This window comes from Aulostomus chinensis, chromosome 8 (genome assembly GCF_037954235.1).
Source record: "Aulostomus chinensis isolate RoL2024-O1b breed Wild chromosome 8, RoL_Achi_v1.0, whole genome shotgun sequence".
In the NCBI taxonomy this organism is placed as follows: Eukaryota; Metazoa; Chordata; class Actinopteri; order Syngnathiformes; family Aulostomidae; genus Aulostomus; species Aulostomus chinensis.
In genome coordinates this window covers 14,997,232-15,023,110 of record NC_141327.1, presented here as the reverse complement: position 1 = coordinate 15,023,110, position 25,879 = coordinate 14,997,232, and the positions used below count along the sequence as shown (strand labels likewise).

The following is a 25,879-nucleotide window of genomic DNA, read 5'->3' as shown; positions in this document are numbered from 1 at the left end:
GCAGACCAAGCATGAGCTTCTGGCTCCCACCTATTGGCTCCTCTGTTAACCCTCTGAGATTAAAGCTCTTTAAATCGCGACCTCTCCAGCAATCCCGTGAACACTGGGTTTAGGAAATACAATGCCACATTTCAAAATGTTGTAGTCAGAAAGTCTCCAGTAGCAGCTTTGGATGAAATGCAGCTGAGGCCACGTCTGTGATTTCACTGCCGATTCATTCAGCGGGAAGTCGCGTGAAAACTGATCCGTGGTGTAAGTGCTCCGAGGCCTCAGAGATTCAAGACCCAGCTGGTTGAGTGAAGCAAACATCCATTTTAAAATGGCTGCTGTTATAATTATGTCACTGGGACACAGCAGCAAGGACTCTGATGTGATTAAGATCTACCGGGATGGATCTTCATGGTGCTTGTTGCCCGTCCGTACCTGATTAACTCAAGGTTTAGGTAGGATCGGGTATCATCCAGTTCTCTTGTCCTGAACCAGCGCCGGTTTATGAAAGAAAAAGAATCCCAGCTCCTAGCTATAGCAGGGTCACGAGTTGAAAACAAACTTTAAAAAATAAGCCACTATAAATAGTTTTCCTTTTACATGTTCCTACTGATAGATGTGGACTGCCCTCTCTCTCTCTCTCTCTCTTTCCCTCTATCCATCTCTTTGTCTTTGTATAAGACAACAAGCATTACACAACCCAAACAAAGCTGAGCTGATGAAACATGACTTGACAGCTAGAGCTCTCCTCTCCAAACTGTCTCACAATAAGCTTGCTAACCAGACGCACCCCATTTATTTCCAGGACTGCAAGATATTAACACTTAATATAAGATTATGGGGAGCCGTAAAGCTGCAAAGACTCCAAAGTAAGACTTTGATAACCTTAACTTTCCCAAAGGCATGCTGAAGAAATATGTTTACCTCTCTTAGGGGTTGAACTAAAGTGCAGTAGTGGTGCAGTACTGTAATAAACAGGGTTCATACACTCATGAAACTGTGTTTGTTTGTGTTTTCATGTACTCTGCAATTTCATATTTGTTTTTATTTATCGCTGAGCGTTTTCATCGCCGTTTTATTTGTTAGGTGTGCAGAGACCGTTGGGGTGGTTTTCATTTTAAATTAATTGAAGGTTAAAAAGCCTAGAAAAGTCAGTAAACTTAACAATTTCTAGGCCTGGAAAATAAAAATAAAGATGGAAAATTTTGTACTTTGCTCCTGTAGTCCCTGCATATTAAAGTTCAAGTGATAGATCACCCAGAAAGTGAATGTTTCCTTTGCGCTTCCAAAGACCCTTTTTGAAACTGTGTATCAAGTGTACGAGACTACATAATGCAGAAAGAGCCAGACACACATATTCAGCTTGAGGCTCGAGTACTTCAAAGGCAAAAATCACTTAAAGGGTGAGGTATTTTTTTAAGATCAAGTGCAGAAATACCTCTTTTGATTAATGTTGATTTATTTCAATACGTATTGAACTGTGGTTTCTATCATTTCCATGCGCAAACTGATTTTTCTTTTAATGCATGTTAATTAAAACGTTCCTCAAAGGCGTCAAAAAGGGGAATCCTGCAGGAGCAGTTTGACTTTTTGGGGGGAAAATATTCTTTATGTTCTTGTCGAGAATTACTTGAGAAACTTTACTCTGGTGTCTGTGAAAAATGGTGCTTGAGCCAGGAGGCGATTAGCTTAGCTTAGCAAAAAGACTTAGTCCTCGCATTTCAGCGGTGGATCTGGGAGAAACCAGCAGGATTCCCACTATCATGTGAGAGGATGATGGTTAATGACATTTGTGGTTTCAAATATGTTATTTTGGGAAGCTTTGGTGCCTTTTTTTTTTGCCTTTGTTTGTTTTCTCTTGGTGTATGTCTGTGCTGATATGAGGTTGTTCGTCAGGAGCCAATTTGTGCTGATCTGAATTTGCCCGTTACCGTCTGGACTCAGGCACTGACACAGCAGGGTGCCCGTGCCACATTTCCTATTTCACTAAGCCACAGTAGACAGCTACAGATTCAGTGGCTGCTAACGTCTGTAGTTCTCTTGGGGATGGTCTTCCATTTCTCAATGCCAATAACAGCATTGACAAAACTATGAATAAGGCCCCCCTCCCCACCATCTCTTTCTGTGCAGACGTGGAAGTGGTATCAGATTTCACATCCAAGTCAAAGAGGTTGTTGGGGGTATTTTTTCAATGAGGGTGACATCACCCATCATGGTGAGCTCTTTCTGGGATGGCTAATGAGTTACATCATTAAAAGGAAGTGAACTCGGCCAGTGTGACTCAGAGAGCGCCCGACAGGAGTCTTCTGTGCATGTGTGTGTGTGTGTGTGTGTGTGTGTGTGTGTGTGTGTGTGTGTGTGTGTGTGTGTGTGTGTGTGTGCGTGCGTAAGAGGTGAAAGGGGTGGCTAATGGATAAAAACCTAACACCTGCTCCCTGCTCATGTATTTCCAGCAGCTAGGCAGCTACTGTACATGTGGTTGCTTTGTTACATGTCCTGGATTGAAAGGACAGTGACAACCTGTGAAAGTTCTCAGTGATTTCCACTTCCCTTACACATGAAACTCCAGGTATAAGAGAAAAAAATATAGCCAGAACTAATTTAAGGTGTATTTGCACAGACAAGGATATTCACAACTGTTTGAGTCAATAAATTACAAAACATGAATTTGCCATATACATACATCAGGAAGAGCGGCACGGTGGTGCAGCGGTCAGAACCGTCACCCCACAGCAAGAAGGTTCCGGGTTCGAGCCCCGGCTCCAGCACAGGATCTTTCTGTGTGGAGTCTGCATGTTCTCCCTGTTCCTGTGTGGGTTCTCTCTGGTACTCCAGCTTCCTCCCACAGTCCAAAGACATGCAATTGAAACCTGATAATACCTGAACTTGCACAAAGGAACAGACCACCGAGTGCACTGTAGTGCAAGTTTCCCCTCCTGCATCCACAAGGTCACACAAGAGAACCCACAACTATGTTGCTGTACACGAAGTGAAGACAATGTGGTGTCATATTGGTGTTAACTGAATTACTTTTACATCAGCCGTATAACCACTTGGCATATACACACAAAATATATTATATTTCAACAGAAGAGATCAAAAGTATCGTGTCCTAATATAATACTGCCTGCCCACAGAAATATTTGGCAACTCAAACAGGCATTAATAAAGTGGTTTTGCAGACGTACTGTAAACAGACTCACAGATGTCTGCACATGCAAACAAACACAACCTCGGGACATTAATGCATTATGTAAAACCTCCATGCAGCAACAACAAATTATTCAAATACTCCTCGGCCACTGTGTTGTGCTGAGACGGGACCAACCGAAACACATTCAAATAACAGCTAAGTTTCGCCGCTTGACAGGTGAGGAAAGGCTGCCACATGTTTATTCTAGGTTTTCTTTTTTCAGTTTATATTAACCCAAGGAAGAGGTAAAGGCCAACTGGAAACAAAAGAAAGAAAAAATGTTACTACGCTGCTGCTCTGGGCTGACTCACAGACTTCTGCTGTGTTTCTGCTGCCAAAACTGACAGCAGATTGCAAGGCAAATATCACACAGCGTACTCCTCAGATGAATTGTCCAGGAGCCTTCGATATTTACTCAAATTATTTCAATTGGAGGTCAATACAGAGGACTAACTCAATAGGTCTCAATGAAATTGATATTTCATAACCTCTCTTTGGTTTATTAACTCCAATTTTACATCAGTTTTTTTTCCCATTTTATAAGTTTTGGGGAATTTTGCGTAAGTAGGCCACAAGCTTTATAGGTGTCTGGCATGATAATTCAAGCTCAGCTAAAGCAGTTCAAATATTTTAAGTTATTCCCAAATATATTCTTGGCCAAGCTCTGCTTCTTTCATGAGCACTTTGCTCACTTCCCTCTCTGCATAACAGATGAGCTTAGATTTTATAAAAGACGAGGAAGAAACCTGCATTCTCTCTAATGGCTAGAAAAGGGGGGGGGGGGGGGGGCGCAAGTGGGGAAATGTATCAACCCAGAGATGATAAGATTCCTAATTGATTGTCATGCTTAATGCCTCAATTATATATACTGTACATTAAAGTACACTTTAAATATGAATATATTCCTTTAAGACAAGAGTATCTTAAAATGTTATGTTGTGTGGATCTGTGACGGACTTGAGTGGCCTCCCCAAGTCTAGGGGATCAGGGCAAGACAGATTCAGGCAATGAGGTCGGAACACAAGAGCCAGCATAGCTTCAGGTGCCAGAAAAAGGCTTTTTATTTTCCACAAAAAAAAGAAAACCGCAAATACCTGCAGACAAACATGGCAGAATCACAGCCTCACACCAGGCTAGTGGTTCCCGTCTTAGGCCATCCATCCATCCATCCATCCATCCATCCATCCATCCATTTTCTTCCGCTAATCCTGTTAAGGGTCGCGGGGGCGGGGGGGGGGGGGGGGCTGGAGCCTCCCTCTTAGGCCTCTTGAAGCTCACTTAAATACAACTTTGAGACATGCCTAATTGGAGCAAACCACTACTGAGGGGAACCTCCAAAACCAGAATGGTTTACTCCTTGCCCTTAATACAACAAACTACATCACAGTCAACCGTACACAATCCCCCTATAGACCCAGCAAATATTTCTCATATCTACACCACATCTTTGCACAGTAGGTACATAAACCACACAAGGTGCAAAAACCAACACCCCCAAGCACAATGGAGCACACCCCCCTTGCCCCGCACTCAATAAAGACCGCCCCTGCAACAGCGTGCGCCTCTGCTGAGGAGCACTGGAGCCGAACTGGGCCTGTAGGTCGATACCGGTGAGTACGGGGGAAATTATGAGAGTGTATGTAGGACCAGAGTCTTTACCAGTGAGCAGATGAAGAGTGGGATGAGTGATGGGTACCTCACTACATGCTGGGATGATGGGCAGGAGTGCAAACTGTCACAGGTGAGCTGTGAGTGTGGTGAGAGCTGTGGCGTACTGCGTTCTCGACGCCAGGGCACGGCTCACGTCACCTGTGTCACCAAGCATGGCAGCAACAAAGACATCAAAACCATACACATGATCATCGAGTCTCTTAAATGACCATGTGTGTGTGTGTGTGTGTGTGTGTGTGTGTGTGTGTGTGTCCAGGCACCATCCCTGTTCTTTGTGGGCCAAGTCCCATAAAGGCATCCAGACAGGGAGGCTGTGAGAAGGGGGGGTGCTCACCTTCTCACAGGATCACATTGTGTTGATATTTGAGATTCAAGACAGTAAAAGTGCTCAGCAAATGAGGAGTGAGAAAACAAAGTGAATTCATCTGATTTCACCATTTTTTTCAGATTTAGACTAGCATCAAATAACTGGATGTAGCAAAGGTGTGAGAAAATAAATGAGCTCTACCCTCTTGTTGAAATATTCTTATTTCAGGCCCTTAGAAACAAGATGGTGATGGCCAAAATGCCAAACCCAAGGCTTCAAACAGGAGTCTGCAAATGGATGATGTCATGCTGGCTGTGTCCGCTTCTTTTATCCAGTCTATGGTGATGAGGCAGAACAAAGCAGCGGAGATGGCAGTGAGTGACAGGACTTGGCAAAGTGAGCTGGTTCTTCTGCAGTGATCACACTCTTATCCCCTGTGCTTAGCATATTGGAAGTGGGCACACTGCCCAGAACAAAATATTGGACAAATTGTGCTGTGTGTGCGTGCGTGCGTATGTGTGTGTGTGTGTGTTAGCGAGAGCGAGAGCGAGTGAGAGATTGGGGCAACTAGTGTAAGTTAAAATATGCTCTGTTCGCCTCAAATTGCTAATGAAGGCACAATAACCTTCATATATTTGAAATGAAAAGGACTCAGTTACAGCACAGGAAATTAAAACCGGCTGGATGTTGATCACCGTGGACAATCGGGTTTCTTAATTCAGCAAAATCTAATGTGATAATTACATATGGTTTTGATTTGTTGCAATTGACCGTATTCACACGTTGACCACATTCCATTTTTTTTTTTAATTGCTTCCTAGTTGACCATGAACTGAAAAAAACAATTCAATCCAAATGAATACTGGGACATGTATGAATATCCATCGTCATCTTCCGCTTGTTCCTTACTAGTAAGGGTTGCGGGGGGGGCTGGAGTCTATCAGGCGAGAGGCGGGGTTCACCCTGGACAGGTCGCCAGTCCATCGCAGGGCCAACATACAGAGATGAACAACCATTCACACTCACATTCATACCTACGGTCAATTTAGAGTATCAATCAGCCTCGTCCCCAATTGCATGTCTTTGGATGGTGGGAGGAAGCCAGAGTACCAGAGAGAACCCACGTAGGCACGGGGAGAACATGCAAACTCCACAAAGAAAGATCCCGTGCCCGAGCCGGGACTTGAACCCGGAACCTTCTTGCTGTGAGGCCACAGTGCTGACCACTGCACCACCGTGCAGCCCATGTATGAATATAAGTCTGCATATTAGATAGTTAGCTGCCTTCAGCTAACAGTTAAGGTTAGCATCCAACTAGCAAACATTGCTATTTGTATTGTGACATGCTAAATAAGAAAGGAGTAGGTTAACATTATGTCACATCATATACACTGAAACATATTTCTGTGTAATGTTCAGACAGATTAAATCTAGCACAACAGTGTGTTCCATGCTAGGCTAGCTAGTCATATCTGCTTCCGTTGGACCAAACACACTTGTGTGGCATCTATAATAATACAGATTGAGTAAACATTACGTAGAATTTGGTGTTCCAAAAGTACAATTTCTCATAATGATAACTTACTTTTGCTCAGCATAACAAAACAACAGGCAATGAGACCTAGGATTTGGATTAATGCTACATTTAGCTAATGGCTAAAGGTAGTTTATGGATTATCCAATTTGATGTCTTATTCTAAAATGTGGCCCAATGAACAACCAGATTTTTACCATACTTTGCCTTTTCATTTGCTGGTGAAGCAATTAAATTATAATAATTTGTGTCCGTGGTGTAGTTTGTTCATAGCGCACTTTTTACTTCTAGCGACTGCATTTATGTTTCTAAAACCACAAATGTTATGTTCATCGGTGGAGATGATCCTGGCTAATAAGTCTCATTAACTTTTATTTCCCACGGAACACATTTTCTGCAATAATCCAAAATAAAAATATAATCCAATGTAAAAATCCCACAGACTTTTGTTCGAGGGAACCCATGGTGACGTTAACTTCCAGGTTGACCAACAAAAGCCTGTCATTCCCGCAGCGCTCCGTTGTCTGATCACTTATGCGAAGTACGTAATCCTTCCTCCTTCTGAGTGTCTCTGGTGTACATGCAGTTCCACACAGTAACGGGATCCAGACACTGTAATAGCGTCTTAAAAGGGGTGCACAGCTGCTGTCTTCCTCTACTCTTTGTTGCCCCCCCCCCCCATGTCCTCCCTGGCCTCCAGCCTTTTCAGCCCGTCGTTCTGCTGGTGGTTGGTATTCCTCCCTGAGGGTACACAGGGGCTGTTAGGCCACCATTAGTTCTGCTAATGGGCCTGACAACTGCACCGCATCCTCAACATTTAGACCTCGTCTGTCTGAGATATGGATATCGACCACTGCAAGGGAAATGGAGAGTCGGGGCAGGGGGTGGGAGTCGGTTTGATGATGTACATAGGCATGAATGGGCTGCACATACACACAGCAAGACGGACACACACACACACACACACACACACACACACTTTCATAGTGTCCAAAGACATAGTAAAGTGAATGAATGGACATGCAAACATTATGCTCAGCATTAGACAAAGTAAAAAGTATAGCTTGACTGGCTAATGATCTTCTAAGTGCATGTGTTCATATATCTGGGACTTAAAGGCTTTAAATTAGTTTAATTGTGTGTGTGTGTACGTGTATGAGAAAGACATACTGAGTACTTCCACTCATGGGCAGGCATGTCTGCCTTGCAGTGTCTTTCTGTGTAAAACATTCAAAACTTTATTTTCCCTTTTGAGGTTGATATCCTTCCCATAATTCCGACAAGTTCCTCCAGAGCAGATCTTCCCGTCATGAGGACGGCTCAATGGTGCTACTGGGTGTCTCCTAACTGAAATGGAACCTTGCCAGACCTACATCCACGCATTAAACTATCCCTGAATAATGTATATTTTTACCTCCACCGAGGAGATAATGTGCCTGTGAGCAGAATAATTCAAAAGTGTGTAGTGGTAGTAGTAGTAGTAGTAGTAGTAGTAGTAGTGTGTAGATTTGGTAGGATGGTAGAAATGAGGTTGAGGATCATTTGATTCTATTATGAACTGATCCAAAACCTGACTTGGTGCAAGTATACGGTCTTCTAAACCCTTTGGGGAAAAAAAAAAAAAAAAAGAGAGAGAGAGTCCACATTGTCTGAAATCAAGCGACATCATATTATTTTTGAGTGAGCAAATGTTACACTTCTCAAAAAGTAGCAATCAAGGTGTATACAGTGCCAAATGAACAGAGTAAATACAGCACTTGTGTTTGTAAGAATGACACAAAAACTCAAGCCTCTAATCATGTTCCTGTCTGGGTAAATGGCTGTATTTCTGCTTGCCCTATAGCCTGTGAGCGAGGCGGCAATTATTAAAAGCCTCAGTCTAAATGCCACTGAGATACCAATTAGGGAAAATCGTCAACATACAGTTCAATAAAAACAGCAGAAATAGAAGCGGCGGTAATTGTCGTACCCAGATGTGTCTTGACTGACTCAAAATAAAATGGCACCCAGACCAACTCCACATTTACCATGATGTTTTTAATTAATCGACAAGGCTTAGCGCTGTGAGTGAGGCACTTATAGGAATGGAGGCTACGTTCTACGGACGGAGCCACATTTATACCCAAAATCTTCCAATGTATTTTATAAATGCTGAGCACTCATCTGCAGCGAGGCACTTATTGTAAATGAAGACGAAAATGGCTCTGCGTGGTGAGCTTCTCTTGCTGTGCTTGATTAATTTCTCGCTCACACACGCGGCAGAAGATTGCCTCCAAGTCCTCGGTGTGTAAGTGACGAACCTACTTCATTCGCACGTAATGGAATTACCTACTCCACTTGCTTTCAGCGCTCCGAGTTCAACATGTAATAGAAACGTTATTACAAACACACAATTTGCTAAAAAAAAAAGAAGAAAAAAAAAAGGTTTTGAACTATGAACAATGTAAAATTCCCTCCAAAACTTTCGGATGACATCATGTTTTGTTGAGGTGAACAAGGACGAACGTAGGTTGGTCATTTCCATGTTCTTCACTTCTCAGCTGAAAAGGTTTCGTCTCTTATTCAGGCATTGAAGAGCCGTCCTGTTTATACTGTGACTTTTTATCCTACTTGTACAAACTCAAGCGGCAGCTCCGATATCCATGGGGCTGTCGTACGGAAGTTGTGAAAAGCCTTGCTGTTAATTATCTTTTTAAGTTCTCTTATCTGGAGAGGATTTGTTTTTATTGTGTTCACTCAAAATAACAACGCGTGTCATCACAGGTTGATTCTTGTGATGGTGAGTTATTTTATCTCATTTAAAGTCGATTCGTTGACTTCAGTTCTCTTGGCAAAATGTATTTGGGTTTTTTGGGGTTGTTTGGGGTTTTTTTCTAAATCAACCCCTCAAACTCAGTGTCCGCTGGTTCACCACAAGCTGAACCCTAACTGTCCTTAAACAGTCTGATGAAGTGACCAATCATGGATTTCTGACATCTGTGTCTTACATGAGTTACTTCAGTCCTCAACCTCCCATCTACATGACACCCCCCCCCCCCCCCCCAATCTCTGGTAAATACTACTGTAAGTAGCACCATCCATGGTTTCTCCCGATAACGGCTTTATTTTGAGAAATCTGCCTTTTGTTTTCTCAAAATAACACGATAAATGGACTCATTATTAACAAGCTTTTACATCTCGAGGTCAAACACGAATCAGCTGGTAACTGCGGAAACACACAGGGAATTACAAAGCATTTTAAATGTTTTCATATTTGTTCCGGCGAGACGAGGACACACGGACTAACATTTCAGCCTCCGTGAGGCTGTCCGCGGTAGGTGGGTGTTCTCACCTGCAGCCTCCGTCTTCGGATGATCCCGGAATCATCCATGGCGCGTGTCCCGGATCACACCTGTCAGAGGGTCTCGTGGCTCCGGTAGTTTTACAGGTGACGAGAAGATAAGAAGCCGCACTCTCGCGTGGCTTCGAGCGAGTTAATTTACCGCTAAATGACAGCGTCCGTTGGGGTATTTTAACATCATTTGCAAATGAAAGAAAGCAGGGTCACTTCTACGGAGAGGAGGCTGGAGCTTCTGATGTGTCTCAACCGAGAAAAAAAAAACAACTCATGTCTTCAGTAAGCGGAGTGTTAGAGGAGCCGCCGCGGTGGCGGAGCCCATGCTGGCCGTCTGACAGCGATCACAGGCGGCTGCTGTGGTGGAAGTGCTGAACAAGCGGCAGGCTGCACGGCGGGACCAGCGGGAACTGACGTCCAACTGAGAAGCGCAGTTTGAATCCCAGTTCAGAAGATTTAAAAACACATCTCAAACTACAGGGAAGTCTGGCGCGTCGCACGAGCACCAGAGAGCGATCTTATCCGCTGTCAACCGTTCAACAACGTCTCTATCGCGGGGATCCTCTGCGGGTCAACACACGGCAGCTGAAATCCGCTTCATGTCATAGTCCACACGCGGTTAATGCGAATGCAACACAGTCTGAGCGCTGGCAGAGCACCGGTGCGTGTGTGTACACACAGTTCCCAGCATGCATGCTGCACATCGAACCACGCATCCCGACACATCCACACTGTCAGAGGATCGGCGTGAAAAAAAACAGGCGAGATCGGTGAAGATCTGTAGGCTGCGATGAAGCGACTCCCCCTGCTGAAAGACGCGCAAACACATCGGTTCCGAAGCAATCGCTTTCCTGTTCCGTCTCCTGGAGGACGGATCGGACCGATGTCCTCTCTGTCCCAGCTACGATCCCGTCTGCTGAAACATGGCTTTTCACTAAAATGATCCGCGGATACAACACGGGCTTCGCTCCATCCTCTGCTCCCACCACCCACTTCCTACTACCGAATGACGTTTAACCCCTCCGTGACCAGACGCTTCGCGACCAAATAACAATCCTGGTTCCAACTGCGGTTGTTTTTTTATTTTGTGGAGAAAAGAAAGAAAAGGTTAAACCTTTATATATGACACGCTCATGGCTGCAAACATCACTAGTCTTTCACCACGTCAGCTTTAACGCGTATTAAAAAAAAAAAAACTATTTATGTTCCTGCCAGGACCGTTTGAACCCCCCCCCCCACCACCACCACCACCACCCCCCATCCTTGCAGCTTATTGTGAGAGCACAACACAATGGCATCCAGGAGGTAAACGAAGTAATCCAAGTACTTGATATGACAGTACTTATACCCGGAGCAGTAATAGAGCAGTAGAGAAATGAGCCCTACACACAGAAATTAGTTCATTAATCAAGTTTCCTTCGATGGGATTGGTGACTGGAGTTTTTGATTAAATGTCTGAGTGAAGCACAAGCTTGAGATACTTTAAAGTGTTGTTCTGCAAAATGTGATATATGGGGAAATACAACACTTCATCACGGTGAAAACCTTCCTGTCTCCTTTCCCGAGCTGCACTGGTTTGTTGGCATGGAGGCGGTTAGGGGTTTACGAAAAGATGCTTCAAAGGATCAAACCAGCAACCCCTTCGGTTTTCTTGGTGGCCGTTCCACCTCCAAACCATGCCAAACCCGAACACGCACAAACCATAAAAGTTGTGATCACTTATGAGGATAAAGTGCCATGCAGAGGAAGCAGGAAGAAGGAATATGGCGCCTGGAAGGAGATCTGTGCAACCGGCCTGATGGTCTGCCTGTACAGCAAGGATAGAGGATGGAGCCAAGCCTTGCTGAACTCAAACTAGAATGCTTTTTTTTTCGTTACTCAAGAATTTATCAGTGACTCATCAGATTTATATTTGGGCCAATAAGCATAAAGCACCGTTTCTCACTTCAAAGTCTTAGTAGGGAAGTGTTCTGTCCAGAATCCTCTGACGGGATTATCAGTCAACACAGCCTGCTGTCATGCCTTCATTACTATTCCAGAGAAAAATGGCATCAGCCATGATACATTATTCAACATTCCCACCTGTTACACATGGGATTCACCGCCACATAACATTTCACAGTTCTGCAGTCTTTAGTTACATGCTTCCCTGAACCAAATGTTAATGAATGAACGTTGGCACGGAAACAAATTCCCACCATGGTGAGGTTAAAGAGAGAGATCATGGTGCAAAAACTGATTGTGTTTCTTCTGGGGTCTTATATGTCAGCAGAGGCTTCCTGTTCCCTCCGTCTGCCATCACGTGGGGTTGTATTGACAATAAAGGGAATGGAGACCCTGATCAATAGTGATGGAAAAACACGCGGTGCATTTCTAATCACTTACTAAACCGAGACAAGGTTTCAGAGCAAAGTGCATGTCTGAACACGGCGAAAGGAACTCATGTTTATGTAGATATGTCACTCATTCTTGACGATATCAACACAATCCCACTGATAGTCAGAGTAGGTTCTCCACTTTAATACGACATATGACTACAAAAGAGAAACCTCGACCTGACAATCTAACATACGAGATCAGACCATGATCTCAGCAATAACCAGGTGTAAGCAGATATCCACCACCGCAAAATACACAACACACACACGACCTAACAATATTTTAAACAGATGTACTACATGGATAGAACTCTATTCTGCAGTATATGAAATGCACAATTTGGGTTGAAGCTAAACAAAACAAAACAAAATAAAATATCACTTCAAATTTCATTCTAAAAGTCGTTCACAACATAGTGCTGAATGTGTGTACTTGTTTACTCCGCAACATTAACTTGACAATATTCCCAACAATTAAGAGAATATTCAAGAAAAGAAAGCTTCATAGAGTAACATCAGCTCGCTGCACTGGTTTTTTTCTCAGTAAAGTATTTTGTTTTCTGGACCAGCTTCATTATTATGATTATTTTAGTCTTTTTTTTTTTAACACGTTTTCCCTGTTTTTGCTCGGAGAGGAGCTGACAACAAATGTACGGCGTTGCTCTCTACAAACCATCACCCCGCGGTGGAACTGCCAGAAGGAACATTTCTGTCTATTAATCGTGACTTCATGTTTAAAATATGTGTTCACATTTGCATTCAAAGGTACATTCTGATCCTAAGAGAACATGACGTTAACTAAATCTACCAAAAAAAAAAAAAAAGAAGATAATCATGATCAGAGTGTTATGAGTTCAAATGTGGGAGCAGGTATAAAATTATGTAGCAGGGAGTGACCCAGTTAGCAGCTCGTCTGACTTCTTCCACTCATAGCTTTTTTGTTATTAGTACTAAATAATGAATGAAGGCGCATTAATTTTACATCTTTTTTGTTCATTAGGTGCTGTGAGGTTGGAGTAGGGGAGGAGGAGGAGGAGGAGGAGGAGGGGGGGGAGCTCATATGTGGAACTGTTGGCAAAAGCAACTTTCCTATCGCTGCGTGTAAAAGCTCTCTAAAATGATGTCACCCTTTTTCAAAGGATCCCTCGAGGGAGGTCACATGAGGTCAGCTCTCTGCAGCCAAAAGCTTGGCAGGACTGGGATTTGGAATATGTCTGCCGCTTCCGCGATCCCATTTCCCGTCCTGTAAGCCTGTCTCACAAGCGCCACGTCAGCTCACATCTCTTCATGGACTGTAAGTGTCTCCCCCTGCATCTAAATCTGTTCTGACTGTGTGTGTCCGGGGTGTGTTCATAAAAAGAGTCAGCATTCCTTCCACAGACTAAACACTGAATCAAATTGGTGACTGAATATACAGATGCAGGAGCAGGTCTGGAATCAGCTCACGATTAAATTTTTCAAGCTCTTCTATTTTGTTTTGTTTTTTTAAGCAGGTTTTGTGATATCACAATATATACATATTTATATATACATGCTGTTCCCAGATTAATGGAAACTTTAGAATATTATTCCCTCAAAGCACCCTTGAGGCTGCATCCTTAGTCTGCTAATCCAACGGGACTGTGCATTTGAAAATCGTCCACATAAAACTTCTGGATATTTGTCCTAACACAACACCACAGAGAAGAAATCTTCTCAAAATGATTTTGTGAAGTTATTTAGTGCGTAGTCCAATAAAAAAAAAGTGCATTGTTAATCTGATGCATTTATTAAGATGAAATTCAAGAAACGTCTCGACTTCTGCCTTCATCAGGAGCCAAACAGACACACTGCTTGGAAAAAATCTTCTTTTTTTATACAGTTCCAACCATCAGGCTTCGTGCTGTAGGGTGACACGGTTCACTCATCAGCTCATCACCCGTGTCACCCGTTGGCTTTATTCATTGAGACGCCACCTAGTGGTCAAATAAAAACATCACCCATCGAAACAAAACAAGAAAAACAAAAAATATTTTCCGGAAGTTTATCTCTAAGGAAAAGAGAAATTATTTGAGAACATGGATGAATAAGATAATGATTTTTTTTATTATTCTGCTCAATCTGTTAAATAAATTCATTACTTCATTACATCACATTGATTAAAACCCGAACATGCTCATTGATACGCATCATTGCCCACATGAATAAAGATGCATGATAGCATCTTTATTCATGTGATTTGTGACCAACTCTATTATTTTCCCATCCTTGCAATAACAGCCACTCCACCATGTTCAATAAATGATGACATGTTGATGAAATCATCCCTCTAAATGCAAATCTGAACCAATCCTGTACCAGTAAGCTCCAGCGATACTTCAGGTGACCGTGTCTGTACGATCAGTCGCTAATCTAGAGTTAACATGGCTCATTCATGTACAAACACCACATGACCCATTCAAGTTATGATGTCTAGAAATTTATGTTGCTAAAACTATTATAATTGCCAGCAGGTCGTGTTATAGCCTCAGTACCAGTCACCTGTTTGAGTTCAAACATCCTCAAGTGTTCCGAATAAGGAAAAGCTTTGCATTTACAGAGACAAATCAGGTACAAGAGCTGCAGGATTTTTGCAGGAACTGCTATGGAACCACAGTGACTCTGATGAGGGTCCGTGTGTGTTGCAGCGTGTGGTCATTTTAAATACATGTTCCCATGTGAAATAAAGAAGTTTCAATTTTCCTCTAAACCTACACAGTGCCTTTAAATGTTGATAAAAGTTCCTATACTTTCACCCTTGACACTGAAAACAGGACACACAGAGGACACAGAAATCCTCGAGTTCCTTTATCTTTGCTCCCCAGCTCCCCCTGGTGACGGCAAGGCAGCAACGCAAGCTCAATCGGGAGACTCAATTAATAGAATAGAAAAAGACAGAATGCCTATATTGTCATTGTATCGTCAGATACAACGAAAACGGGGTGAATTATGAATTATGAACAAAGAATTATTATTTTTTTGCTTAGTTTAATGGAGTCCTGTTATTTAATTCAATTTTTAATCTATGAAAAGTGCCAGGTACTACATGTGTCTCCAACATTTAATCCATTCTAAGTTCATATATCAAACCTTACAGTACTGGACATTGTTTGGGTGGGTTTGAGACTGTGTGCTGTAGTATTGTTGGTAAATATTTCTACATGTGGTCAAAAACGCCATATTTATAAGCATGGACACCGCAGGGAGTTGAACCCCGTTCCAGTGGTATGGAAGTACCTCTACCAGTGTCTTTTGCTTTTTTATGGCCTTCGGGGAAAGAAACATCCTTCATTGCAACAGCATTTGATGTGGACATGCAGCTGTTAATCATGGGATGGTAATTACTCACAAGTGTGTTCAGGACAAAAGGTTGTGTTTTTGTTTTTTGAATGTCATGAAAATCCAATAAAATGTTGTTGCAATGAAGGAAAAAAGAACCCCTGTGTGTTACAATACTTGAGTGGAGAAAGTCATTGTAGTTTTACTGTGTTTAAGCAGCTTGTTGGTTTGTCACTACACAAATAAAATTAAGGCCTTAAGTTCTCTTCAGCACTTCCCACCTATTAGCATTTCCTGTGCTAAGCTAACTACAACTAGCAAAGGGTGAAGGGTCTCGACCGTCTAGTCTGGAAACGATGGACAGGAGAATCACCCAGAATGTTGGTGTGTTCCTGCGAATGATACAAATGTAGACTAGATGTAGAGCAGCAGACTAAAACAGGCCTACAAACCCCTGAGGTCATCGTCTGGTTTGGTCTGCATCGCTTCTTCGTGGTGCAGAACTCAGCAGCTCAGGTGGTCCAGCGGAAGAGAAACACAAACAGTTGCTAGTCAGACCAACTCGGATTGTTCACTGACTTCTAACGTGTGACTGAACAAGCGAAGCACATTTGCTTCTGTGTCAGAAACTCCATTGTAGTTTACATCACATCATGCAAAACTGTCTGTCTGTCTATTATTACATAATTGAGGTTATTTTACATCAAACAAGTGGAAAACACACTCACCTGTTTGTCCCTGGTGGTTGACAGCAGCTCCGGTGGTGGACATACAAGAAAGAGAGAGAATCTCAGGTTAGTCTGAGCTTGAATTACTGAAGTCAGGATGTTACATGGATCAACAAGAGTCTGTGAAGCTCAAGAGAAGTTGCTCTCACCTTTTTCTGGCTGAGAAAAAGAAGCGGTTAGTAAACTTGAATGAAATTCTATGCATGAATATCATGTAGTCAGATACTGTATATCACTTAGCTGAAGAGGCTCGCCCCACCAAGGCTGCTGTTGTTGAAATCAGCCTGTGGTGCTGAGGTCACTGCTTCCTAAGCCAGTGAGTCAGGTGCAGGTGGGGGCCATCGTCTTCTCCCCCAGCAGTGGCAGCAGGTCCTCCCCCACGCTGAGTGACGCTCGACAGGGTCGTCTCACACCCGCCTCCTCTTTTGGCCCTACACAAAAACACACTGCTTACACTCTCCGTCTGATATCAGCTGATCAAAGCCCGGCAGCAGTGTATTGATGACAGAGTGTGTGTGTGTGTGTGTGTGTGTGTGTGTGTTTGTATTGGAAGTTATTTTTCAGGCTGAACTTACATAGTTGTGGGAGGCCGACCAGTCCGGGTGCTGCTGGGTGTGAAGCTCCTTCTCTTTTTTGGCCTTTTCATAGTATTTGGCTTTCTCAGCCATAGAAAGAGACTTCCACTGTGGACACATGACAATAAGTTAGCGCGCGCACACACACACACACACAAACACACACACACACACACACACACACAGGAAGATCCTGGGACACTGGTGTCTGTCCTGACAAAACTGGTTACCCAACAACTGTGATACTCTAAGCAGTACAAGTATTTGTCCATATGTGGGTGTCAGGCTGGGTTTGGCCCATGAATGAACACATTGCTGTGTGTATCGGCTCCCGTAAAGGTTCAGGTATGACCGCAGCATCACTAGAACCAAACTAAGTCAGCTGGCGTCCCAGTGAGGGAGCACGTACCCTCTGTCCCACCAGCGTGTTGACGTCTGCGTAGTTCCTCAGGCTCAACTCTGCCTTCACAAGTTCCCTCTGCTCTTGTAGGTACAGCATGAAGGCGTTGGGGGGCTTCTTGACGTAGGGTCTGTCCACAGGCTTCCCAGCCTTCCTCTTTCTATGGAAACACAGAAGAAAGCACAGACTGTGAAGGAAGTGTGTGTCTTCTGAAGGAAAATAAGAAGGAAAGCAGAAGAAGAGTTCTGTAACATCCTCCATGTTGATACTTTGTTGTACATGAACGCCCATTAAAAGAGACGTTAGAACACATTTGTGTGGTCAAAGAACTCTAAACAGCTGTTCTGAGACCAGTTCTTTCATGGTTCCTCTGTAGGTCCCACCACCGCTCTTCATCACACGCGAACTTACTTAGTCGTGGTGGCGTTGGGTTCTGGTCTGACGGGTGCTGCTGGTCCTGGGACGCCGCCATTAATAGGCCACTGACGAGGCAGGCACTGTGGAGAGAGAGGCCATGACACACACACACACACACACACACACACACATCACTCTTTATTGTCTCCACTGATGAAGGTTGTCAGTCGTGGCAGTGACTCGTGTCACAGACACACCCGGTTTATTGCTTCACCCCCACTGGACTGAGTGTGATGTCACTTTGGAGACGACATATTTGGGTCTTTAGCAGTTGTGGACAGTAAATGAGCTGAGTTGTAACTGAATACGCAACAGTGACAGTACTTTTACCTTCTTCCCACTACAATGAGAGGGAGGAACTGTGCTTTCACTCTGTTTGCCTCCAGCTGGTTCATGACTACGTATTCTACCTCGACTGAACTCAACAAGTTGTTTGTTTAAACATCAGAGAACATTCAAACATCAGAGAACAAGTTTAAAAATGGACACAATGAGCGAAGACACATTACCACATTATCCATCAGTATCCTGGATCTCTTGTACTTTTACTTGTTAAAGCTTAAATACTTTTGTGAATACTAGAAGTACTCAGATGTCCTCTCACCTGGTTATAGACTTCTGCTGCTGGAAACGGCAGCATGGCGTAGGGATACCACCACTGGCCGCAGAACATCATCGGCCCCAGGGGGGCGTAGCCACCATAGACTCCCGTGGGTGGCTGGGTGGGGACGTGTTGCCACCAGTCAGGTTGAGGAGGTGAAGAACGTGAAGGAGGTGCAGGAGGTGGAGGAGGTGAAGGAGGGGAAGGAGGTGGAGGAGTTGAAGGAGGGGAAGGAGGTGGAGGAGGTGAAGGAGTTGAAGGAGGGGAAGGAAGTGGAGGAGTTGAAGGAGGGGAAGGAGGTGGAGGAGTTGAAGGAGGGGAAGTAGGTGAGGGAGGTGCAGGAGGTGAAGGAGGTGCAGGAGGTGAAGGAGGTGGAGGAGGTGAAGGAGGGGAAGGAGGTGGAGGAGTTGAAGGAGGGGAAGGAGGTGGACGAGGTGAAGGAGTTGAAGGAGGGGAAGGAGGGGAAGGAGGTACATGAGGTGAAGGAGGTGAAGGAGGTGCACGAGGTGCAGGAGGTGAGGGAGGTGCAGGAGCGCCTGGAGCCCCCATAGTGTCTGGAGCAGCTGGACTCGCTGGACTGTTGTTGTCCAGCACGTCAGAGACCATCTCGATGAGAGTGGACGCCACGTCCTCCCACTCCAGGCCATCGATGAACTCCTGAATGATGGAGAGGGTGGACTCCATGATGGAGCCCAGCAGGACGACTCTGACCTGAAGGTTGTTGAAACACAGCGACAGGAAGCTGCTTAGAGACTCTTGTAGAACTTTTACTGAGCCAACACACATTCATTGTTATGGATGAAGACACTTAAGAATATAAAACAGAGCAAAGTACAACATTCAAATGCTGCTTACATAGGAAAAAAAATCATGATGAATGTATTATTCATGTGATAAAACTCTGAAAAGAGCCCATATCAAGTACTTTTACTCTGAAGACTACGTCCCTTGCCTTTCACTTCACTCATAGTCATTTTAAATGTATTGTTAATTTTCCAGTTGCCTTTTAACCCTCTTTCTACTGGTGTTTCATGACATTTCTGAGGTAAATCATGTATTGTCTCCTATTTAAAAGCCACAGTTACAAGTTAGCTGGAAGATGAAGATTCATTCAGAACACGACCATCAGCTGATCAAATCTGATGCATCAACTGGAATTAATTCTCATCACGTTACTGTTTGAATGCATCTCTGAAGTTTGTTTTTTTTTGAAGAATTTGACTTCTATTCTTCAAGAAAATGAATCTGAAGTCTTCTGTTCATGTACAGAGGCAACATTCCAAAAATATTCTCTCTCAGTTCGTTTATTTTAGTTGTAATGAGTTTACTAGCATGATGAGAGCGCTTGTACTGAAAAACACAGAAATGAGCAACAGTAACAGAGCGGTGATCAACCAGCATCCGCACGTGTCATGAAGGAGCCAATGGCAGCAGCAGTTACATTGATCAGACACCAGTCACAAGACGACGATTCTCCTCCACAACACCAGGTTCTGAGCACTAGAAGGCGCCAGTTCCAATTAAACTACATCCGACACTTTAATCTGCAACAACAGCTCTGGCATTAACATGCTGCTTTAAACTGAAGCAAAATAACCTGACAACATGAGTTTACTTCCGGTGTTTTATTACTTTAAATCAATAAAATAAAATAAAAAAACAACAAAACACTCACCGACTGAGTCCAACAGCCTCAGGAGGAAACTCGGCGATTTATTCTCCCTAAAATCAGGATTTCAGAGGATTTTCAGCAAAGTTTGACGCTCGCTTGTGTTCAGGAAGAAGAAGCGATGCACCAACTGACGGAATCAGTTTGGTTTTATATTTTCAACCAGGTGTCAGGGTACGTCATTATGGCGTCACACGCTGCGCGGAAGCTGTGATCAAATTTGAATCAAAGCAATTAAAAGTAGTTGCACCCGGCATGACGTCATCGTGTCACTTCAATGCTGCCTTTACAGAGAAAGGGAAGCCAGACAATCGTTAAAATTTGGAGTGACGTAGATCGTTTGAACTCGCGATAATTGATCCGGTCTTCGTCGGTGATCCATCGGGAGGCCAGAGATTCCTCCTGTAAGAGTTCCCACGAAGATTCATGGTTTATATTCCATGTTATCACCGTTGTTAGTGATATATAGGACGGATCATCAGATCTCCGATGTCCCTTGAATGCAACTTCAAATCCATCATCTACACATTACGATGCTATGAAATTAACATGGTGAAATGACTTGAAATTATGAAAGGGCCTTACTAGAGAAAAATACACATTATTCTTTTAGTTTTGTTGTGTCTTATGTTGATACAGCTTCTGTTTGTATTCATTAGAGTGCATATTTGGTTTTTTTAAAAAGAATTATTGTTTTAGAAGGATTATGAAAAACAAAAACTCTAAATTGAAGTGTTAGCATAGCTGCATGCTACAAGAGCTCTGAAGCCTATGACAGCCTGACACGTGACCAGGGAGCTAAAGTGTGGATACCTTTTTACACAGAATAGTTTGTAGTTTGGTCCAAAGTGTGTATTCCTGGATAGCGTATGTTTGTGTTTCTGTAATATTTCAGTCAGATTAGACGTTGTGTTTCACGCCTCTTCAGACCTTCAGATGTTTGATTGATGTATTAAAGGTTGCATGATGAAAATGTTTCTGAGTAATGAGCCTTTCAATGAACCCCTCTTCCTCGGCTGCTCTCACACCCATTTCTTGCGCGGTTAGCAAAGTCTACATTGAACTTCATTGTCATTTCTGTCTCAGTTCGCCTGTTGTGCTTCCCTGTCCGTTCTTTCACCATCCAGCTCCCTCTGAGTGCTTTCGAGTTGGTATTTTTTCCCTCTTTTTAGTTACCTGTTGTTGTTTTGTTTTTTTAATGTCCTCTTCCGGTTTGGGTCCAGCTCCACCGGCAACTTAACAAAAGCAGAGGATCACGTTGGGCACTCGTCCTGCCAGCTTTAATACTGTTCAGGCTGGACACACCAGTTACCCTTTGGGAGAGAATTCATTTAATTATGAATAATTTGTGTTTCCATAGGAGACCTTGATGGGATGTACAGTGTACAACCCCATCCCTTTCATTATCATACTTAACCTTGTATTTTTAATCATATAATAATGAGTCAGACATATGTAGATTAGCCACGTCAAAGTCTCAGAGGACACCTGGTTTCTCTTGTAACTCACAATCTCATTACTGAGACGAGTCAAACTTCCAGCACAACGATTAACTCACACAAGTGATGTCAAATAAATGATGACATGTTGATGAAATCATCCCTCTAAATGCAAATCTGAACCAATCCTGTACCAGAAAGCTCCAGCGATACTTCAGGTGACCGTGTCTGTACGATCAGTCGCTAATCTAGAGTTAACATGGCTCATTCATGTACAAACACCACATGACCCATTCAAGTTATGATGTCTAGAAATTCATGTTGCTAAAACTATTATAATTGCCAGTAGGTCGTGTTATAGCCTCAGTACCAGTCACCTGTTTGAGTTCAAACATCCTCAAGTGTTCCGAATAAGGAAAAGCTTTGCATTTACAGAGACAAATCAGGTACAAGAGCTGCAGGATTTTTGCAGGAACTGCTATGGAACCACAGTGACTCTGATGAGGGTCCGCGTGTGTTGCAGCGTGTGGTCATTTTAAATACATGTTGCCATGTGAAATAAAGAAGTTTCAATTTTCCTCTAAACCTACACAGTGCCTTTAAATGTTGATAAAAGTTCCTATACTTTCACCCTTGACACTGAAAACAGGACACACAGAGGACACAGAAATCCTCGAGTTCCTTTATCTTTGCTCCCCAGCTCCCCCTGGTGACGGCAAGGCAGCAACGCAAGCTCAATAGGGAGACTCAATTAATAGAATAGAAAAAGACAGAATGCCTATATTGTCATTGTATCGTCAGATACAACGAAAACGGGGTGAATTATGAATTATGAACAAAGAATTTTTTTTTTTTTGCTTAGTTTAATGGAGTCCTGTTATTTAATTCAATTTTTAATCTATGAAAAGTGCCAGGTACTACATGTGTCTCCAACATTTAATCCATTCTAAGTTCATATATCAAACCTTACAGTACTGGACATTGTTTGGGTGGGTTTGAGACTGTGTGCTGTAGTATTGTTGGTAAATATTTCTACATGTGGTCAAAAACGCCATATTTATAAGCATGGACACCGCAGGGAGTTGAACCCCGTTCCAGTGGTATGGAAGTACCTCTACCAGTGTCTTTTGCTTTTTTATGGCCTTCGGGGAAAGAAACATCCTTCATTGCAACAGCATTTGATGTGGACATGCAGCTGTTAATCATGGGATGGTAATTACTCACAAGTGTGTTCAGGACAAAAGGTTGTGTTTTTGTTTTTTGAATGTCATGAAAATCCAATAAAATGTTGTTGCAATGAAGGAAAAAAGAACCCCTGTGTGTTACAATACTTGAGTGGAGAAAGTCATTGTAGTTTTACTGTGTTTAAGCAGCTTGTTGGTTTGTCACTACACAAATAAAATTAAGGCCTTAAGTTCTCTTCAGCACTTCCCACCTATTAGCATTTCCTGTGCTAAGCTAACTACAACTAGCAAAGGGTGAAGGGTCTCGACCGTCTAGTCTGGAAACGATGGACAGGAGAATCACCCAGAATGTTGGTGTGTTCCTGCGAATGATACAAATGTAGACTAGATGTAGAGCAGCAGACTAAAACAGGCCTACAAACCCCTGAGGTCATCGTCTGGTTTGGTCTGCATCGCTTCTTCGTGGTGCAGAACTCAGCAGCTCAGGTGGTCCAGCGGAAGAGAAACACAAACAGTTGCTAGTCAGACCAACTCGGATTGTTCACTGACTTCTAACGTGTGACTGAACAAGCGAAGCACATTTGCTTCTGTGTCAGAAACTCCATTGTAGTTTACATCACATCATGCAAAACTGTCTGTCTGTCTATTATTACATAATTGAGGTTATTTTACATCAAACAAGTGGAAAACACACTCACCTGTTTGTCCCTGGTGGTTGACAGCAGCTCCGGTGGTGGACATACAAGAAAGAGAGAGAATCTCAGGTTAGTCTGAGCTTGAATTACTGAAGTCAGGATGTTACATGGATCAACAAGAGTCTGTGAAGCTCAAGAGAAGTTGCTCTCACCTTTTTCTGGCTGAGAAAAAGAAGCGGTTAGTAAACTTGAATGAAATTCTATGCATGAATATCATGTAGTCAGATACTGTATATCACTTAGCTGAAGAGGCTCGCCCCACCAAGGCTGCTGTTGTTGAAATCAGCCTGTGGTGCTGAGGTCACTGCTTCCTAAGCCAGTGAGTCAGGTGCAGGTGGGGGCCATCGTCTTCTCCCCCAGCAGTGGCAGCAGGTCCTCCCCCACGCTGAGTGACGCTCGACAGGGTCGTCTCACACCCGCCTCCTCTTTTGGCCCTACACAAAAACACACTGCTTACACTCTCCGTCTGATATCAGCTGATCAAAGCCCGGCAGCAGTGTATTGATGACAGAGTGTGTGTGTGTGTGTGTGTGTGTGTGTTTGTATTGGAAGTTATTTTTCAGGCTGAACTTACATAGTTGTGGGAGGCCGACCAGTCCGGGTGCTGCTGGGTGTGAAGCTCCTTCTCTTTTTTGGCCTTTTCATAGTATTTGGCTTTCTCAGCCATAGAAAGAGACTTCCACTGTGGACACATGACAATAAGTTAGCGCGCGCACACACACACACACACACACACACACACACAAACACACACACAGGAAGATCCTGGGACACTGGTGTCTGTCCTGACAAAACTGGTTACCCAACAACTGTGATACTCTAAGCAGTACAAGTATTTGTCCATATGTGGGTGTCAGGCTGGGTTTGGCCCATGAATGAACACATTGCTGTGTGTATCGGCTCCCGTAAAGGTTCAGGTATGACCGCAGCATCACTAGAACCAAACTAAGTCAGCTGGCGTCCCAGTGAGGGAGCACGTACCCTCTGTCCCACCAGCGTGTTGACGTCTGCGTAGTTCCTCAGGCTCAACTCTGCCTTCACAAGTTCCCTCTGCTCTTGTAGGTACAGCATGAAGGCGTTGGGGGGCTTTTTGACGTAGGGTCTGTCCACAGGCTTCCCAGCCTTCCTCTTTCTAGGGAAACACAGAAGAAAGCACAGACTGTGAAGGAAGTGTGTGTCTTCTGAAGGAAAATAAGAAGGAAAGCAGAAGAAGAGTTCTGTAACATCCTCCATGTTGATACTTTGTTGTACATGAACGCCCATTAAAAGAGACGTTAGAACACATTTGTGTGGACAAAGAACTCTAAACAGCTGTTCTGAGACCAGTTCTTTCATGGTTCCTCTGTCGGTCCCACCACCGCTCTTCATCACACGCGAACTTACTTAGTCGTGGTGGCGTTGGGTTCTGGTCTGACGGGTGCTGCTGGTCCTGGGACGCCGCCATTAATAGGCCACTGACGAGGCAGGCACTGTGGAGAGAGAGGCCATGACACACACACACACACACACACACACACACACATCACTCTTTATTGTCTCCACTGATGAAGGTTGTCAGTCGTGGCGGTGACTCGTGTCACAGACACACCCGGTTTATTGCTTCACCCCCACTGGACTGAGTGTGATGTCACTTTGGAGACGACATATTTGGGTCTTTAGCAGTTGTGGACAGTAAATGAGCTGAGTTGTAACTGAATACGCAACAGTGACAGTACTTTTACCTTCTTCCCACTACAATGAGAGGGAGGAACTGTGCTTTCACTCTGTTTGCCTGCAGCTGGTTCATGACTACGTATTCTACCTCGACTGAACTCAACAAGTAGTTTGTTTAAACATCAGAGAACATTCAAACATCAGAGAACATTCAAACATCAGAGAACAAGTTTAACAATGGACACAATGAGCGAAGACACATTACCACATTATCCATCAGTATCCTGGATCTCTTGTACTTTTACTTGTTAGAGCTTAAATACTTTTGTGGATACTAGAAGTACTCAGATGTCCTCTCACCTGGTTATAGACTTCTGCGGCTGGAAACGGCAGCATGGCGTAGGGATACCACCACTGGCCGCAGAACATCATCGGCCCCAGGGGGGCGTAGCCACCATAGACTCCAGTGGGTGGCTGGGTGGGGACGTGTTGCCACCAGTCAGGTTTAGGAGGTGAAGAACGTGAAGGAGGTGCAGGAGGTGGAGGAGGTGAAGGAGGGGAAGGAGGTGGAGGAGTTGAAGGAGGGGAAGGAGGTGGAGGAGGTGAAGGAGGGGAAGGAGGTGGAGGAGTTGAAGGAGGGGAAGTAGGTGAGGGAGGTGCAGGAGGTGAAGGAGGTGCAGGAGGTGGAAGAGGTGAAGGAGGGGAAGGAGGTGGAGGAGTTGAAGGAGGGGAAGGAGGTGGAGGAGGTGAAGGAGTTGAAGGAGGGGAAGGAGGTGGAGGAGTTGAAGGAGGGGAAGGAGGTGAGGGAGGTGCGGG

The 25,879-nt window shown here is 43.9% G+C and overlaps 3 protein-coding genes across 5 annotated transcripts in view; all 3 read right to left on the bottom strand.

Annotated features, from left to right (window-relative positions):
* mast1a (microtubule associated serine/threonine kinase 1a) overlaps positions 1–10,952 on the bottom strand; it is an 80,657-nt gene extending 69,705 nt beyond the window's left edge. For all 3 annotated transcript variants that reach the window (XM_086211167.1, XM_086211170.1, XM_086211168.1), the window contains exon 1: positions 10,025–10,952. In XM_086211167.1, coding sequence (XP_086067293.1) covers positions 10,025–10,063 — 39 coding nt within the window. In that variant the 5' untranslated portion in view covers positions 10,064–10,952. The remainder of the gene's footprint in view (positions 1–10,024) is intronic.
* A 4,742-nt stretch (positions 10,953–15,694) lies between these two features.
* LOC147257324 (transcription factor 7-like) lies at positions 15,695–18,725 on the bottom strand. The gene is made up of 5 exons (XM_086210170.1): positions 18,427–18,725; positions 17,817–17,902; positions 17,415–17,565; positions 17,006–17,113; positions 15,695–16,861 (listed from the first exon to the last, which is right to left on the bottom strand). Exons 1-5 carry the CDS (start codon positions 18,496–18,498, stop codon positions 16,838–16,840), a joined length of 441 nt encoding a protein of 146 aa, XP_086066296.1. The 5' UTR covers positions 18,499–18,725; the 3' UTR covers positions 15,695–16,837.
* A 3,952-nt stretch (positions 18,726–22,677) lies between these two features.
* LOC147257323 (transcription factor 7-like) lies at positions 22,678–25,677 on the bottom strand. The gene is made up of 5 exons (XM_086210169.1): positions 25,424–25,677; positions 24,794–24,879; positions 24,392–24,542; positions 23,985–24,092; positions 22,678–23,844 (listed from the first exon to the last, which is right to left on the bottom strand). The coding sequence occupies exons 1-5, from the start codon at positions 25,493–25,495 to the stop codon at positions 23,821–23,823; spliced, it is 441 nt and encodes a 146-aa protein (XP_086066295.1). The 5' UTR covers positions 25,496–25,677; the 3' UTR covers positions 22,678–23,820.
* Positions 25,678–25,879: the final 202 nt, after the last annotated feature.